We start from the raw sequence: 16854 nt of genomic DNA on the forward strand, positions 1-16854 counted from the left end.
ACATAAAGCTATTACAAATCACAGATTGCATTCCTGGGTTTTAATAACCAATTCAGAGTCCATCATTATGTATGCAATCAGGAGCCTGGTCCTTTCTCCTGTTTTTTTATCACTTTACATCTATCAAAGTTAAATTTAATCTATCTTTTTCATTGCCATTGTAAGAACTTCAAAGCAATTCTGCCCTATGCTTCTTGTTTGGTTGGAAGGAAGGAAAAGAGGAGAAACAGGTAAATGATGGCATTCTGTGGATTGGCATTTTGCAGTTCGATATTCAGCCCTGAGATCAATTAATTTATTGTCAGTAACCAGGTTTCTCAGAAACAGAAGAGGGGAGGGAAAGGACATGAAACTACAGGAAAAAAATTAAAGGTTGAACAATCTGTGGTTTGAATTCTAAGTGTATGGTGGGTCAGGAAGGCAGGAGGAGATGCAGAAGTGAGTGTAGAACCTGTAGCATTACCAGAAACCTGATGCTTTCTTAAGAGTAAAGAAAAGACACCCAGACAGATGTGTTATAGCAGTGTGAAAATGGACTTTTCAGGCTATCAAGGACATAGCAAAATATGTTGCTGCCCAACAAACCTCCACAAAGTGCTGGAGCTGAGAGCAGGCAGAAGGAAAAACTCAACTCCGGACGGACATATTTGAAATGATTCATTTTGATGTTCTCTTCCTGAATTTCCATTATGGTGATGGCCGGGCTGTGTTTTAATAAAATCCAGTTTTTACCTAATTCAAAGCTCTTGTAGTGTTTTTGGTTCCCTTAATGGAAGGAAAAGCTACAAGTAGATGTGGCTGTGAGTAGTGGCTGATGTAGGGCCCAACTACAGTCAGTGATGAATCTGAGAAATTCGCTCCATCTGTTACCAACTGTAGGTGTATCTACACTGGACACTAATTTTATTGAACTGTCTTGTATTCACTTGTGGCCATATCAGAGACAGCAGCAGCTAATTAAAAACAATTCTAAAAATTTCTAGAACAGTGACTGTAGAAGTTCTAGTTAATAGAGTTGACACATCTTTGTCTATGAAAATTGCTGACAACTAAAAAATTGCAAATTTGGTTTGCCACTAAGTTTTTTTCCCTTGTGTTTTGTTTTTTTCCCTTGTGTTTTGTTTTTTAGGTTGTGTGGTATTTTTATTGTTGTTGTTTTTCCCCCTCCAATATTTCAGATGTTGTTTAACACGAATATGAGTAAATAATTGGTTTGGAAAATGAGACCTTGGGCCTTTAAAAAGCACAAAGGCTATTTTACTGAAAGGCCATTTATGTTCTGCAGGTGTTGCAGGTCATGTTGGCATGGACTCCAAATTAATGTTAAGAGGACAACAGGATTACATCTCAGAAAAAAAAGAATGAATAAATCATGAAATCTATGAATAGAGAAGTAATAGAAGTAGTAGACTCTCCTTTGTCCTTGGCATGATTGATTCCTTCATGGAATAGGTGGGGGAAAAACATGTTTAGTTGTGATTACTACACAGAAAGCAAAAAATATGAACTGATGATAATAAATTAGATATCCTGAAACCAGAGTATGAACAGAGTTGCTGAGTAGATGAGAAACAGCCACATCAATCTGCTCTCAGACATTACAAAGCTGAGGCTGCAGGGATAAGAATGACTTTTTTGAAAAAAAAATAGTGTGACACAGTGGAATTAGTGAAGACAAATAGGGACTTTAAAGAGTGGCATGTAAACATGTAATAAAAACCAACTGAACAACAACAGAACAGCCACAAGGGATGAGCTTAGAGAGCTTTGTACATGGCAGCAGAACAAGTGATAGGATGCCGTGGATTAGTGGGAGCAGGAGGATCACCTATTGACTGGGTACTGGAATACAGTGAACAAAACAGAAAACTACTCAGGCTTGAAGACTGAACATCCCATGATGACAAATGGTGATCCTGGACACTCTCCATGCCTGTGCAATGAAGAGAAACTGTGATGACACTTGTCACTATTGAATTATCTGCTTTGTTTTCTTTAATCCTACCACGAAGACCCCAGTAAAACCCAGGAACTTTCGTGCATTGTTGTGTTGGCAGCATACAGTGAAGGTATTAAAGACATGGGTGTTGGCCAAACAAAATGAGTTTACTGTCTTGAAAACTGGCTTTGTATTATAGTATTACAATAAGACATAGAGGAGGAAACTTTAAAATAGTGCTATGGTTAAGAAATCAACTACTGGGATAGTAAGTTTTTATGCTACTGCTCTGTATGTATAATGTAAATATCAACTGTCACTAGATTATGATCTTTGCATCTGGAAAGGTGTTCAAGGCCAGGCTGGACAGGGCTTGGAGCAATCTTATCTAGTGGAAGGTGTCCCTGCCCATGGCAGGGGTTGGAATTAGATGGTCTTTAAGGTCCCTTTCAACCCAAACCATTCCATGATTCTGTAATCTCTTGATTCTCCGAAAAATCCCTTTAGTTGAAGGTGGAGACCTTTTTGCTTAAAACAAACCACCTGTTCATTCAGTGACCAAACAGTTTTCTGTATTTATGGGTGATCTTAAACAAATAGTAGATTGTACCAGTCAGTGCCAGTGCCTTTCCAGTTTATGTTGTCATAGAGCATAAATCTCTTGATGTCATGGCCTGTCTGACCCATTCTGGCACATCTGTAATTAAATGGAACTCTTAAATCTATGTACTTCTTATCTTAGTGGTAGGCAGTGCTGTGGGTTGTATGGTGTTCACTGCTGGAGTTCCAGGGTTCTGAAATTCAGTTCCGTAAAAGATGAGTTTAGTTCTTGCTGGAGCTCCTGAATCTGGAAACCTGGTTGTTTTTTGGGGACTGTAAAATGACCTTCAAGGTGTTCACTGGCTGTGCAGAACTTTTTGAAATGAAGCCAGATCCCATCCTTTGCTTTTTTTTTTTTTTTTGCCAGCTTGGTCTGCTGGAAGGAAGATTTGTGATCAGTGTAATCACCTGCATAACAGGCACCGTATCTTTTAATGAGGGCAGTTCTGGTTAATCCTTATCTGTGACACAGTGAAGTTCTGAATTTAAAATCAGCAGTGATAGAAAATCCATCCCAGGTTCTTGCAAGTTGTTCCCCATACATAGTTTTTCCCTGTTTAAAAATACTTTGGAAGCTGTTTATTTCTGTTTAGAACCTGTTTAATTTCACCTTTCACTCACAGGATTTTAATATACTTTGGCCTGGATTGGGGAGTCTGTTTTTTAATTTTTATTATTTTTAAGGTTCTCTTCATTAAAATATACCAACTATAATTTTGTGACCTCCCCATGTAATAGTTTGTTACATATTCAAGTGTCTGCTTTTCCCATTATTTTGTAAGAGGTTAATGTTGAATTGTCACCCTTGTTCTGAGATAATTCTGTCTTCAAATTTTAAGCAAAGGCACAAATTTTTTTCCTTCTTTTCTGGATTGTCTTCAGTACTCTGCATATTAAGGAAAAATAAGAAAAAATCAAGATTAGTCCAACTGATAGATTAAAGGGTGAGGTCAAGACTGTTAGGAAGTCTTGTCTCTCTCTACATGACATTTTTTCCAAAGTTGTGTGTAAGTTTTGGGAGAAACATCTACTTTTAAAAAAAAATTTCTGTTAAATTATCATCTTTAAAGATGTCATCTGCACTGTTATGGCTTTGATGGCATCTTCTACATCAGAAATTGTATGTGTTCCATGATTGTCTTCATCACTTCTTTTTGAATGAAGGAATAGGAAACGCAGACCTTTATTATCTTTAATTCAATTAAATCAGTTCAGAATATAATGGTGATGCAATTCTTGTGCCACACTGTGTTTCAGGATTTCCCAACTAACAGAACCACAGCAAATCCTGTGAACACAGAGCTGGGGAAGGTAAAACTTGTGGATACCATCATGGATGGCAGTCTGTGCATTGTGCTTTGTTGAAAGCATGCATCAGCATAAGAATAATGTCAGAAAATTTCTCAACAATAAGTGATCAAGCAGAATTAAGCAGTTTAGTTCTTATTATTAAAATATATTTCTATCATGGCAAATTTTTACTTTGTCCTTTTTTTTGGATTAGTGGTAAATGATTATGGAATGGTACCTGTGGCTTCTATCAGAATGATAGAGCATCTTTTTTAGGAATGGAGCAACTTTCTGTGAAATGTTTAAAAAAAGAGCAGATTTAATGAACACAAGGTTAGATGATGAAATTCTTTAAGGGTTTTAGGAAATTCTCAGAATCAGTGGATGAACAGCTGGACAAATGCAGATACCAGACAATGTGAACGTCTAGAAGTTGGTGGGAGTGTTCAGAGAGGTTATTAATGACCCTTAATATTAATTGCTGAGGAGAATTCCAGCTGTGCTCCCACTGGACTTTCTTTAAAAACAATCCTATTGAATGTGTTAATTATGGAGCTGGGAAACGGGAACAGCTCCTTCTCCATGGTATGGAAGCTTGTAGACTTTCCAAGGGCAGGGGGTGACTGTTCTCATCCAGTTTGTCACAGTGAAATTGTACAAGCTTTGGGCTGGTTGTATCTGTAGTAGTTCAGATACCTAAAAGATTCTGTTCAGTGCAGGAAAATAGTGATGCACCTGTAGGAACGAGAGCAAAAAACTCTTAATTAAAATCATGAATAATTATTTAAAACTTAATGAAAGGGAAATATGTATAGAGATGGAACCTACTGTATTGCAATTCTAGTGAAACTGGCAGGGAAACAGTCTCCTTAAAAACCAACCAAACTAAAAAAAGCTCAAAAACCCCTAAAGCTTTGACTCTTCATAGGAAAACCTGTAAATTGTTTCGTCTGGAGGCAGCAGTGGTTGGTCTTGTGGAATAAAGAGTTGTCTCTCAGAGGAGTGAAGAGCAGCTGCAGGGCAATGCAGAGGTGAGGTTAATTGTAGTTTCCAAGTATGAGGAATTGTAAATAGGATACTTGCAGTGAAAGGATGACCCCTACATGCAGAAGCAGAGGCTTGCAAAGTCATGATTAGAGCCAAGTTCAGGGAAGAACTGTTGGAATTTGTGGTACAAATTCCGTGTTGCAAGGGAGCAAACATGTTTGTTTGAACCAAATATTCTCAACACTTCTCTGTTTTTATAAAATGGGGCCTGGTATTATTAATGCCAGGTTAATACAGTGAAGAAAAATAACAAACAATTAAATAGATACAGTGAGTAAAAGTTTCTTATTTTACTTTTTTCCTGCAAGATATGTGATAAATATTTCCTTAAGAAGGAGCAGAACTTGAAGAAACTTTTTAAAGGTTATGAGTTTATTACTAAAAAGGAGGGTCACTTATGTAAATTGATCATATCTCCATTAATCTAAATGTCTTACACAGTTATTACATTGCTAAATGTAGAAATTTGCATCATTTGGGAGAAAATATATAGCGAGAATGCAGAGTGTAGGATCTGCACCGAGGACCTGATTTAAAATCCTTTGGTTTTCCTGGGCTTGCAGTGTGACCCTACATGAACCAGCCTCCCAGCAGCAGGGAGCTCAGAGGCTTTGATCACGTCCAGAACTGTGAGATGACTTTTATTAGGAGGTGCTGAAGAGCTGTGTGAATACAGAGCCAATTGTGGAAAAAATCTACGGCTGTACAGAAGCGATGTGACAATCTTTTGGTACAGATTCCTTAAAATCTTCTATTTCGCTGAGCTTTTTAGGAAACTCCCCTACCTTGACTGTAAAAGTCATTCAGTGGAGAAAAGCATGCTTATATAAATAATGGAAGATAAATTATTTGAATGTAGGAATTTTATGTATGGCTGTTTAAAGCAGCTTTCAAGCACTTTATGAGCGCTCATCTTGGAGTAAATTACTTTTCACATCATTCCACTACTCATATTTATTAGAGCAGACAGATATGAACAACCCTATTTTTCATCCTTCCTAGGGATAGAACTCCCCAGTTCACCAGGCTACTCATGGAGGAGCAACCATTTGAATTTTAGGTGTTTTAAGGATTGGACATTTTATCTAACACGCCCCTGGAGTGAGGGTCTACTCAGGAATAAACTTCACCTGAGTGTTGAATGGTGGGGGAGCCCAAACAGGCACTCAGAACGTAGCTGGAGATGTGAGAGCCTTTAAGCTAGAATTATTTTTCTAAGCCACATAGTAGATAAAAACGATTAGGTCACTGCATGTAGCTTTGCACAGGATTTTAAAACACGTTATCGCTTTCTGGTGAAAGCAGAAGCAGCCGCAGGTGGGTGTGGGTGGCACCTCCCTGTTCCTCTGCCCCTTGCGCTGCTGTTGCACCTTCCCTGGGAGCTCTTGGTGGCCTCTTGGATTCCTGGAGGCAATTTGCCCTCACGTCTAAGTCAGGTCTTGGCGTAGGCTGCTGCCTCCAATACTGAGCTGATTAAAGTGACTGAAAAGTGTGAATCAGTCATCGCCTTTTTTTAGCTTTCCTGTTTCTCTGTTGGGGCACTCCACGGACTCTGACCCTCTGGCTCTGTTACCAAGGTAATCCTCCCCTCCCCAAGGCCTTTTCCCTCCTTGCTTGATGGTTTATGGTTAGAAATCTGAGTTTGCATCGTGGGCTGCTTCCATTTAAGAACTCTGTTTAGCTGAGGCCAAAGCAGGATCTCACCCCACCGTGGAGGTGGAGGGTTAGTGGAAGGGGAGAGGGCTGTGAATCCAAAAGGAAGTTGAGAGCATAGAAAAGCTCAAATTAAAAATTCCCTGCGGGGTTAAGCTTGAGAGTGGGACCTAAAGGTTTAGTTTTTGGCTTGTTTTCTCCTGCCTAAGTTTTAGGAAAGAAGAGAGAAGAGTCACATTCATGATACAAATAAGCATGTCAAAAAGTTGATGTTCAGATGTGGAGACAGATATTCCTTACACTCCTCCAAACCATCCTGCTCTGCTTATTTTTTTTTCCCTTTCTTTTTTCTTTCTCTTTTTTTTAAAACAAGGTGATGGGAACTGCCTGTTTGAACTCCAGTTGTTTCAGCCAGATCTGCTGGAGGCTGTCCTGGGCTGTCATTGACTAATGATGAGTGCTTTTATCTGCAGAAAGGGATGTCTCTATTCCCTCTTCCACTGCACTTTTACTCCTCATTGTTAGTGTGTGTCCTCTTAGTGTTTCCCCTTTATTTCCCTGCTTTGCAGTTGTTATGCTCTCCTGCTTTTTGTCCTTCTGCCTCTATTTGTATTCCTGTGTTAGCAGAGACAGAGAGTGGGCAAATGGGTTGGGAATAGTGCTGGAAACCGGGATCCCTGGAGTATCAGAGCTCTGGCAACAACACTTTACAGCTGCTCAGGTCAGAGCACAGGTACATCTGCATTGCTCAATACTGCAGATAAATGTAAGGTAACAGAATCTCAGCTATATATAACACCAGGTATTTATACATACATACATACATACATATATATATATATATATATATCACTGCAGCCCTCTGCCAGGCAGGTCAGCCAGGCTGTGAACTCATAGAGCTGTCTGTGTTTTTGGTATTTCTAATATCTCAATTAGTTGATCCTCTGCTCCAGTTCATCCTGTACCTGTACAAGACAATCCACAGCCAGTTTGTGCGTATCCAAACGCTGTTATGCTCTGAAGGCAGACCCGAGGGTACAGCCATTCACATATTTAGATTTCCAGCTCCCAGTGAAGCACATAAACGTCTGTGAGATCAGTCAGATTGTTTCTGTGTCTGTCTCAAGAGATTGTGTATCCTGCTGTAAGGAATTCTGGATTCCTCACTGAAGTCTGTCTCCGCGCAGGGCGGTGTTTGTTTTGACGTGGTTCTCATTCTTAGGATGTGAACTAAGGAATCACAGACTGTTTTTCAGTTCTTAATTCATCCTAGACCAGTTTGTGTCTGTGCTGCTGCTGGAGAGGCTGCCCTGCCCTCCACCTCTGCTGCTGAACTGGGAGCTTGGCTTGTTGCCTGTACTGTCATGGTGTGGCTCCAAAGTCAGGCAGGAAGCTGAACACTTGTTTTCCTTCTGTAGGATTAGTTAGTGACCCACCAGGTTATGTTCTTGATGTAATCCACACCCCTGTTACCAAAGGCAAAGGATACAAATGTACAGGAAGAGCTGAGCTGGAAAGTCGGGTTTAAAATGTGTGGAAGTGCCCTGCTAGCCTGGACACAGGGACTGCAAGTTGAGATGGTGACTGACGAGGTAGAATCATTTGTAAAGCACTTTTTTTTTTCTTTTAATAGTCCATGTAAATGCCTTGAAGCATTAGGTATTGTACATTTATTATTAAAAATTTAGTATTTTAAATTTACTATTTGGAAACATGGGCTAAATCATTATTATCTTGCCTTTTGACTCCTCTCAGCTTACTGATTTTCTACCTTGCTTGACATCCTTCTTACACTAATGACACTATTTGCCTTCCAGTAGCAAATAGACAGTTGGAAATACAAACTTGTGCTGCCAGCACTGCCAATCTAGTATTACCACCAGGTTAATCCTACAGCTTTACTGTGAGTCAGGTAGAATGGGTTTTTACTTCATTCAGTGTGAAATGTTCAGCATCTGTCCTTCATGTCTGCACTGTTCTGCATTGCAGACTGGAGGTGGACTCATAACTGGAGGCCTGCTCAAGACTGGCAATGTTTCTATTTCTGAAAGATTATCAGTTTGCTTCAGCAAAATGTTGCTTTTGCTTATGTAGATTTAAAATGTCTTTACTGTTACACTGGAGTTTCAGCAGAGAAATGAGCTGAGCTGTCCCCTGGGAGCGGCTTTGCCCATGGGAATGCACGTCTGTGCCAGTCACAAGGAGAGTGGATCTATTGTAGAGGAAAACATTACACTGTGGTGTGACAGGCAAACAGTTCCACGTGCAGAATAGTTTGGCTTTGTAGAATGTTCCAAAAAAGTAAAATCCTGCTGTGTGAAAAGGTTGGTGACAGGGGTGGTGTGGGGTCAGATTTTTGGTGACTGTTATGAAATGAAGAATTCCACTGATGCGGAATTTGGCTCCACTGTGGGAATCTGCTTGTTCCACTTGTTCAAGTAAATGCTTGTTAGCATTTACTAAAGTAAATACTTACTTTCTTTACAGATAGGCTTTGAAGACAAACTGCCTGAACAAATGTTCACACTGAACATTACTGAAATGGATAGAGACATTTCTCTATTGCGGTATTTAGGAAAAGCTAAAAAGCTTTAAAGAGACATTTTGGCACATGCTCAAGGAGGAAAACAAAGTTAGGCAATAGAATTCCTTAAATATATTCTTGAAAAAAGTGTGGAGATGGTTTCAGGCTTAGGACTGCAATGTCTGTATACTTCTATGGCAGTATTATTACAGCACTATTGACATAGTTTCCTTATTTAACAATATCAGTTTTAAAATGTAGGGTTAATAATCACACTCAGCCTGTTGAAAACATAGGTGAAAAACAGAGATTAAGTTTCACAGAAGCTTCCTGATAAAAATTTTTCCTTAACTCTGCAGTCATAAAATCAGCAAGTGAATTTTTATTCCATGGGATTTACCCCGAAGAACAATCAGAACATGTTTCTGAATTACAGAGATTGGGACTCAGACGAGAAACCTGATTTCCCATTTGGAAGAAGGAATGGATTGGTTTCCTAAATACGTTGCTGAGCATTCAAAAAATGACACTAGGTGGTCAGTATGACAATAAATAACTCGATGAGGAAGCAGAAAAATTAAGCTCTTTATGAAAATAGTAGTATCAGTCTAGTCTAGAAGGTAATAGGAAAGGAAATCTTTTACTTACATCTGCCAATGTTCTCTCTGTCATAATACACTTTTATATTTATATGAAAAATATTATGGGATGCCATTATCCTTTGCTCACAGAGGTTATCTTCCTCCCAGGTACTGCACAATCCAAGACAGGTGTAAGCTATGAAGCAATTTGTGTTTTCATTGAAGTGCTTAAAGCTGCTTGTTTGGGGATTATTTGGTCAAACAGTTGTAAGATATTCTTAGCATCCTGTCCTTTAACCAACTGAGCAGTCTCTGTTCACCTGTTTGGTCTGAGAAGTTCATTCTAGAAATGGCAAGGAAGAAATATTCATATACACACACTTGGGCAGGTAGCTTCTTTTTAGTCTTGTCATTTAAAAATGCTGTTGCGACAGCAGCTGGAGGAATGTTGAGGAAAATGCATTAATTTGACTTGTTGTTTTTACTTATTTGCTGTTGTGGGGTAGATTTTCTTGCAAATAAAAAAACTATCTTAGAAGTTTTTAATAAGGCTTTTTCTCGTATATATCTTTTTGTATTTGAAAGCATTGCTCACCCTTTTATATTGAGTTCTGAAGGATGTTTGTTTTATTTTTTAGTAAAGGTTGAATCTGAGTCCGTGTTCTGATTGTAACAACTGATTGTCCAGGTTATCTTTGGTATCACCTGTGTGCTTGTCATCCACTGAAATTAATTTGCTTTTGTGGGCTTTGGACTGTGGTACAGCTTTGAATTTATTTGTTTATTATGACAAGTGTATGTTTGAGTACTCATGGTAATAGTGGGGGAAAGTGGGCATATTAAAAAGAAAGACCATGTGACACATTTGAAAGTGTCATAACTCATAAATTATTGACTAGAATAATTGTCTACTTCAGACTTATTTTTTTGAATCCAGAGGCCAACTGGAGTGTCAACCATCCTTATATAAAAAGGAAGCGGATTGTGAGAGATGAATAAATATTGTCTGTTGCAAAAAAGGTCTTGGCTCCCACATCAGCCATGTTCAGAGCAACCAGAAACTTACTGGCAGTTTTCTTTAGTCACATCTGGGTGTTTTCACATCGTAAAACATGAAACCTAAGGATTTTTTGCAGAGGGTGGAAACTGAATAATAATGATTGTAGCACACACACTGGATATTATCAGATATTTCTGTCACCGAGTGTTTGCAAATAAGAAGACTCTGAGGGTGGGGTTTATATATGATTTATAAATACATTGATTAAGGAGTTCTGATCTGCCTCCTTTTGAGCAAATATTTTGACACAGTATTTTTTGCAGCCTATGAATGGATTTTGCAGAGACTTTAATTTTGATTGATAGTAATCAGTCAAGACATTCTCCTGAATAAAGCAGCAGAATCTATTTTGTAGGTATTAGATAATGTTGCTGAGTCCTGAGTATGTACCTTATTGAATAGAGCTTTATGAAGTGGATTGTGATTCAAGGAGCAATAGCTGAATATCTTTTGATTGTGTTCACTTAATTGCAGTGGTGGAGTATTTATTTATTTATTTTTACATTTTATTACTGAAATTACCTTGTTGGTTAAACATAGTTTTCTGGAGAAAACAATTTAAAACTTTTGGGATATTGTATTGCAAGGACTTGACTTGAATCTCACCTAAGCAATGTCCAATATGATACTACTGGATTATCTTTCCCTGTTAGAGTTCTCATTGGACTTTTTTTTTTTTTTAATTTTCATTTTAAAGTAAAAGTAAATATTTAAACCAGAGTTATTTAAAATGAACATTTTTTCATCAAACTTTTCTGTCTTCTTGGGTTTTTTTGACAAGTTAGTTTACATGTGGCTTTGCTTGTCACCAAATACCTCTACAAAATCACTTTCCAGCTCAATGAGGTGCATTTGTTGTCTCTTACAACCTGACAGCTGGGCTTCTCTGTACCTGGAATTTCAAAAATGAAGTCAACTGTCTAGAAAATTGCATAAAAACCTGAAATGGCAAAAAAAAAAATCTGACAGCAACTTGCTGTTGCCTTCATTTTGGGCCTTGTTTAAGCTTTTAAGTCTCAGGTGGTCTGGAGAATCCTTTTTGGTTTTAAATGAGTTCTGCTCTTTTTGATGCAACATTAAGAAATGCTGAAAACCGTGGGGAAGTTCTGTTCAAAACCATGAACAGAGCTGTTGAATTTGTTTTATTCCACATGTGGGTGGACTGACATTGTCTGGCAGCCAAGTGCCCACCAAGCTGCTCCTCCCTCCCCATCCTTGACAGGGGACAGGGGGAGAGAATAGGATGGAAACCTCATAGGTTTGGAAGCCTCAAAGTCAGGGCAATCATTTGCCAATCACTGTCACAGGCAAAACAGACTTGGGGAACATGATTTTAAAATTTGTTGCTAATTAAAATAGGGTGGGACTGCAAGGGAAGAAAAGGGCAAAATCTAAACCACCTTCCTCCACCCTGAGTTTTTACCCAGTTTTTATCCGCTTCTGACTCTTCTGCTTCCTTCTCCCACTCTGAGCAGCACAGGGGGATTTTGGGGGTTGCAGTAGGTTCATGACACTCTGTTAGACAGCAGGTCAGTGATTATTGGGTCAGAACCACCTTGTGAGGAGTGTGTGTGTGTGGAGGGGGAAGGGATGGGTCCGACCTCACGGAGATGGGGTGGCATCATGTCCTTTATGGCAGCCACTGGAGCCCACATAGGGAAGCTCTGGAGCAGCTGCCAGTCAAAGGCAGCCCGGGAAAACCATAACACCCCACAGCTCCTGGAGCCCCTAAGCCAGGCTCAGATTGTCAGGGACAGTGAGGACACTGCCCTATAACACCCCACAGCTTCTGCAGCCCCTGACCCAACTCAGATTGGGGCAGTGAGGATGGTGCCCTCACACTGACCTGGAAGCCCAGAGTGGGTGGTGGGTCAGAGGCCCCGACTGGAGGGGTTGTCTGTAGGGACCAGAGCAGATAAAACCACAGGCACGTGTTTGCCTCGTGTCACGGCCCTGCCACTTGGACGTGTGAGAGCTGGTCTCCTACAAGGTGTCAGTGGTAGCTCTATGATCTGTCTCTCCCACTCTCTCCTCCTCTCTTCTTGCCCCCTCTGCTTCTCTTTCTTTGCTCCTTTCTTGGTGCTTAGGGTGGCTTGGAGCTGGAGGGATTGGATCTTGGCTTAAGCGTTGTGGATTTGTTGGATCTTGACTTAAGAGTAATGGATTGGTTGGATTTTGACTTTAGGGTTGTGGATTAATAGTGTAGGTTGAGTCAGTATTGTGGTGAAACATTTTTGTGTAGCTTGTGTGGTGTCCTTTTGAACTTTGGCCAGGTTCCCTTATTTGCTCCCTTAAATTAATAAAGAAATCCCTTGGGAACAAGTCTGTGGCTTATTCTCTTGACTCTGTCTCGAGGTATTAAAGAACCCTATATCTATATTAAAGTAAAACTCCTCGCCAAGCCCATGAGCCAGCAGCTCCATGGACTGGAGTCCTACACACTCCCCATCCTTCCTCACACCTTTCCCATGCTCCAGTTTGAATTCTGTCTTTTGGCTGCACTCCTTCAGGATAAACCTGCTCCCTGCACACACCCTCCATGGGGTGCAGTTCCTTCAGGACGTATCCATCTGCTGTGGTGTTGGAGTATCTGTTCTTAAGAATTCTGAATATAAATGTTTAAGCCCTCAGAGGATATGACAACGGTGCACCTGGGAATTCTTGGGAGCAGAGGAACACTAGCAAGGTTATGGAGGGTTTTTTAATACGTGAATGTATATATTTATTCTCTAACTAAATGGTATGCAGTATTTGGATATTACAATAATAATTTTCATGGATTTTGTGTAATTTTGTTCCAGGGAGTATGACTTCTGCAACGTCACCTATCATTTTGAAATGGGACCCCAAAAGTTTGGAAATCAGGACTCTCACAGTGGAGAGGCTGCTGGAGCCACTCGTTACCCAGGCAAGTATCTTTGGCTTGTTTTGCTTCTTCCCTCAGCCTGATGTTGTATTTACTCATTTCACGTAATTATCTTAATAATATTTGATAATAAAAACGTGAGCAGTGTTTGTTCGTGTTCTCTGGTGGAAAGCCCTGTTCAAACATGTTTGGGAGCTCTTGTTCTAAATAATTTATGGTCTCAAAGCTTGAGCAAGAATACAGTAGCAACAACTATTTACTTAGGTCTATCTTAAAGCAATTTAGAAATTCCTGAAACAGTCAGTCTAAGACTGAGCACATGCTCCTGGTTTGTTATTGCACCACGGAAGACAGATTCAAAAAAAAACCAAACAAAACCAACCAACCAAATTGCAGAAACCCTTGAAACTTGTTTCATTTCATACTACCATGACTGGGAGGGTGTAGAGGCCTGGTGCCTTTCTGTCCCTGAGCTGATGTTAATAATGGGAAACTGGTTGCATAATTTAGTAACCTTCAAGATGGGAAGCTCCATTATTTAAAATACATACAGAAGTAATTTTTCTTCTAGGAATGCTCATATTAAAAATGAATGTCAGCTGTCGCCATCTGTCCATCCACCTGGTACTAACAGTTTTCTTGTAGACATTGTGGATCTTGACATTGGTCTGCTGGACAGAAATGCAGGCCTTCATTTGAGTGTGAGAACAGACTTGATGTCTCTGTTTTAAGAATAAATCTTCTTTAATTCCCCTCAAAAACAATGTGTCTGCATGGTTCCTATGCTCCTAAGGTGAGTAACTGTGCAAAAAAATGGCACTTAGTCGTTTTTCTTTGTTTCTGAAAAGAAAAAAAAAGTTATTTTTCCACAAATTATTCTGGACATGAAAGTCTCTAAGCATGTACACATATTACAGACTCAAATGCAGAGAGATGTTTCATTTCATGTAGTTGGTGATAACATGGTAATTAACTTTCATTACAAACCTTCGTAACTTTGTTGTTGATATGAAAGACAGACTAAAATCCTGAATTCACTGTAAAACCAACTAAAACTGAGGTTACAAACTCTCAGTTATTCTGATACCGGTGTTGGTACAGCATTTGAAGCTGCTGTGCACCACAACCTACTGGGGGATGAGCAAATTACTGGGTGTTCTGTGAGGGAATTTCGTGTTTTCTTTCCACTTTATTTTCCAGCAACTCGCCCAGAGAAGAATCCATCAGCCAACAAGTTAAAATGCCATTGTAAGTTCTTAGTTTCACAAGCTGCTTGGGTTAACTGCATTTAGCTAGATTTGTGTTTGATGGAGTGCCTCAGCAGGTTTAAATCAGGAAATTACAAGCTGAACTGCAAGAGATGGTTTTCTTCAATGATGACAACTTCGGTTCTCAAGATTGTGTTTTGATGAGGAACAATGTATTTCTATTTCAGCAGTTTGTCAAGAAGACTAGAGAAAATAAAGTGCTGTCAAGAGAACTATTGGGTTATTGCTTTATTCAATGTTTATGAATATCCCCATTCTGATTTCTTCTTTTCCTGGGTTTCTAGATAATATGAACATATAAATCCCCCCTTTTTGAACATGTAGTTTAATTTCCTGTATTAGGGAAATAAATAGTTTTACTTATTTCCCTTTACTTTAATCCAGTATATGTTTGACTAAAGCATGTTTTGTGTGAGCCACACAAACACAGCCATGGAAGCTTCAAGTGATGAGAAATGTGTTACCTTCAGATTGTGTTTACCCATTGCATTTTCAGCTGCTCTTTCTGTTTTTCTCGGATAAGTTAACGATGATCCCAGTTTAAAGGCTTTTTATTTTTTGCAATGCCTAAAATTGCATTTGCAGTCTGGTCAAGTCAAGAATAGTATCTCGTTTACCCCTGTTTGGGCTTCGATGGCAATCTGCCTGTGCAGTGACAGCCTCCACAAGACACCATGTGCACATTCCACGTGCAGAGATTTGGATCTCCTCAGGAAGTTTCAAAGCAATTTCCTTCCTAAAGAGAACATCTAATTTGAAACGTTATCGTGGCAAATAAATAAATTAATCCCATTCATTTTGAAGTCTGAAGTCTGCTTGTGAGCTGCTTAGCAAAGAAACCATAGGGATGGGAAGTTCTTCCATGAGTCATTAAATATAGGTCACTGGATAGAAGAGAGAGATTTAATGGCCCAAAATGCAACAGGAAAAGATCCTGAGCAATCAGATCTACCTTTGAAGACTGCCCTCCTTTCACAGAATCACAGAATCATTTAGGTTGGAAAAGGCCTCCAAGATCATTGAGTCCAACTTTGACCAATCCCCGTCTTGTCAACTAAACCCCAGCTCTGAGTGCCACGTCCGGTTGTTTTTTGAACAATTTCCAGGAATGGGGATTCCACCACCTCCCTGGCCAGCCCCTTTCAATGCTTGACAACCCTTTCACTGGAGAAATTCTTCCTGATGTCCAGCCTGAACCTCCTCTGGCACAGCTTGAGGCTGTTTCCTCTTGTCCGACCTCTTGTTCCTTGGGAGAAGAGGCCAATCCCCACCTGGCTACAGCCTCATGTCAGGCAGTTGGAGAGGAGTTTTGACCAGGAGTTTGGAGTTGATGACATCCCGAGTCCTGTACAGCCAAAATTTGCCCGATGCTGTGATTTCTAGCACCACCAAGAGAAATTCATACTTTATTTGGCATTCACACTTGAATATTCAGAGCACCCTCTTGTTCTCCAAGCTGTGTATCATTTTGGGGAATGCTTGGAAAACTGGAAATGGTTGTACACAAGTCTTAGGACTCCAAAAGTGATAATTTAGTCTTTGTTATCTGGGGGAGTGTGTTTGGGAACTGACTCTGAACTTGGTGTATATATAGCCACAAGACTGACAGATTTTCGAATGGTGGCACATCAACTGGCTTCTACTGAAATTTTGGAGAGTAATACAGAAATGTGATGTGGGTTTGAAAAAGAACACCTCAGTAAGTCAGGAGAAGAGAAAGGTGCATTAAAACTGAATTTTAGACAAGCTCATTAGTGTTCCAGATGAGAAAATATGGATAGCCTAAGAATTGATTTAGAAGAAATTATAGCACAAGAAGGTTGTCTGAACTGGAGGCAAAAAAAAAAAAAATCCTAAAATCCATTAACTGATCGTGAGAACACATTAGAAATGACAGAATTGCATTTATTCTAGGAAGCCCTGAACTAGGAAACTAATTAAAACTTTTGTCTGGCTGTCAGAGGTGTAAGAAGATTGGAGCTTGCTGGAGTACTTGTGTTCCCAGTGCTTGTTGTCATGGTTAAAG

The 16854-nt window shown here is 39.6% G+C and overlaps 1 protein-coding gene across 5 annotated transcripts in view; it reads left to right on the forward strand.

Moving 5' to 3' along the window:
* Positions 1-16854, forward strand: part of CTNNA2 (catenin alpha 2) — a 492427-nt gene that overhangs the window by 46946 nt on the left and 428627 nt on the right. For all 5 annotated transcript variants that reach the window (XM_027691274.1, XM_027691275.1, XM_027691276.1 and 2 more), the window contains one exon: positions 13496-13602. In XM_027691274.1, the coding sequence (XP_027547075.1) occupies positions 13501-13602 (102 nt within the window). In that variant the 5' untranslated portion in view covers positions 13496-13500. Of the gene's footprint in view, positions 1-13495; positions 13603-16854 lie in introns of those variants that run through there.

This window comes from Neopelma chrysocephalum, unplaced genomic scaffold (genome assembly GCF_003984885.1).
Source record: "Neopelma chrysocephalum unplaced genomic scaffold, ASM398488v2 Primary Assembly neopelma1_83, whole genome shotgun sequence".
NCBI classification, from domain to species: Eukaryota; Metazoa; Chordata; class Aves; order Passeriformes; family Pipridae; genus Neopelma; species Neopelma chrysocephalum.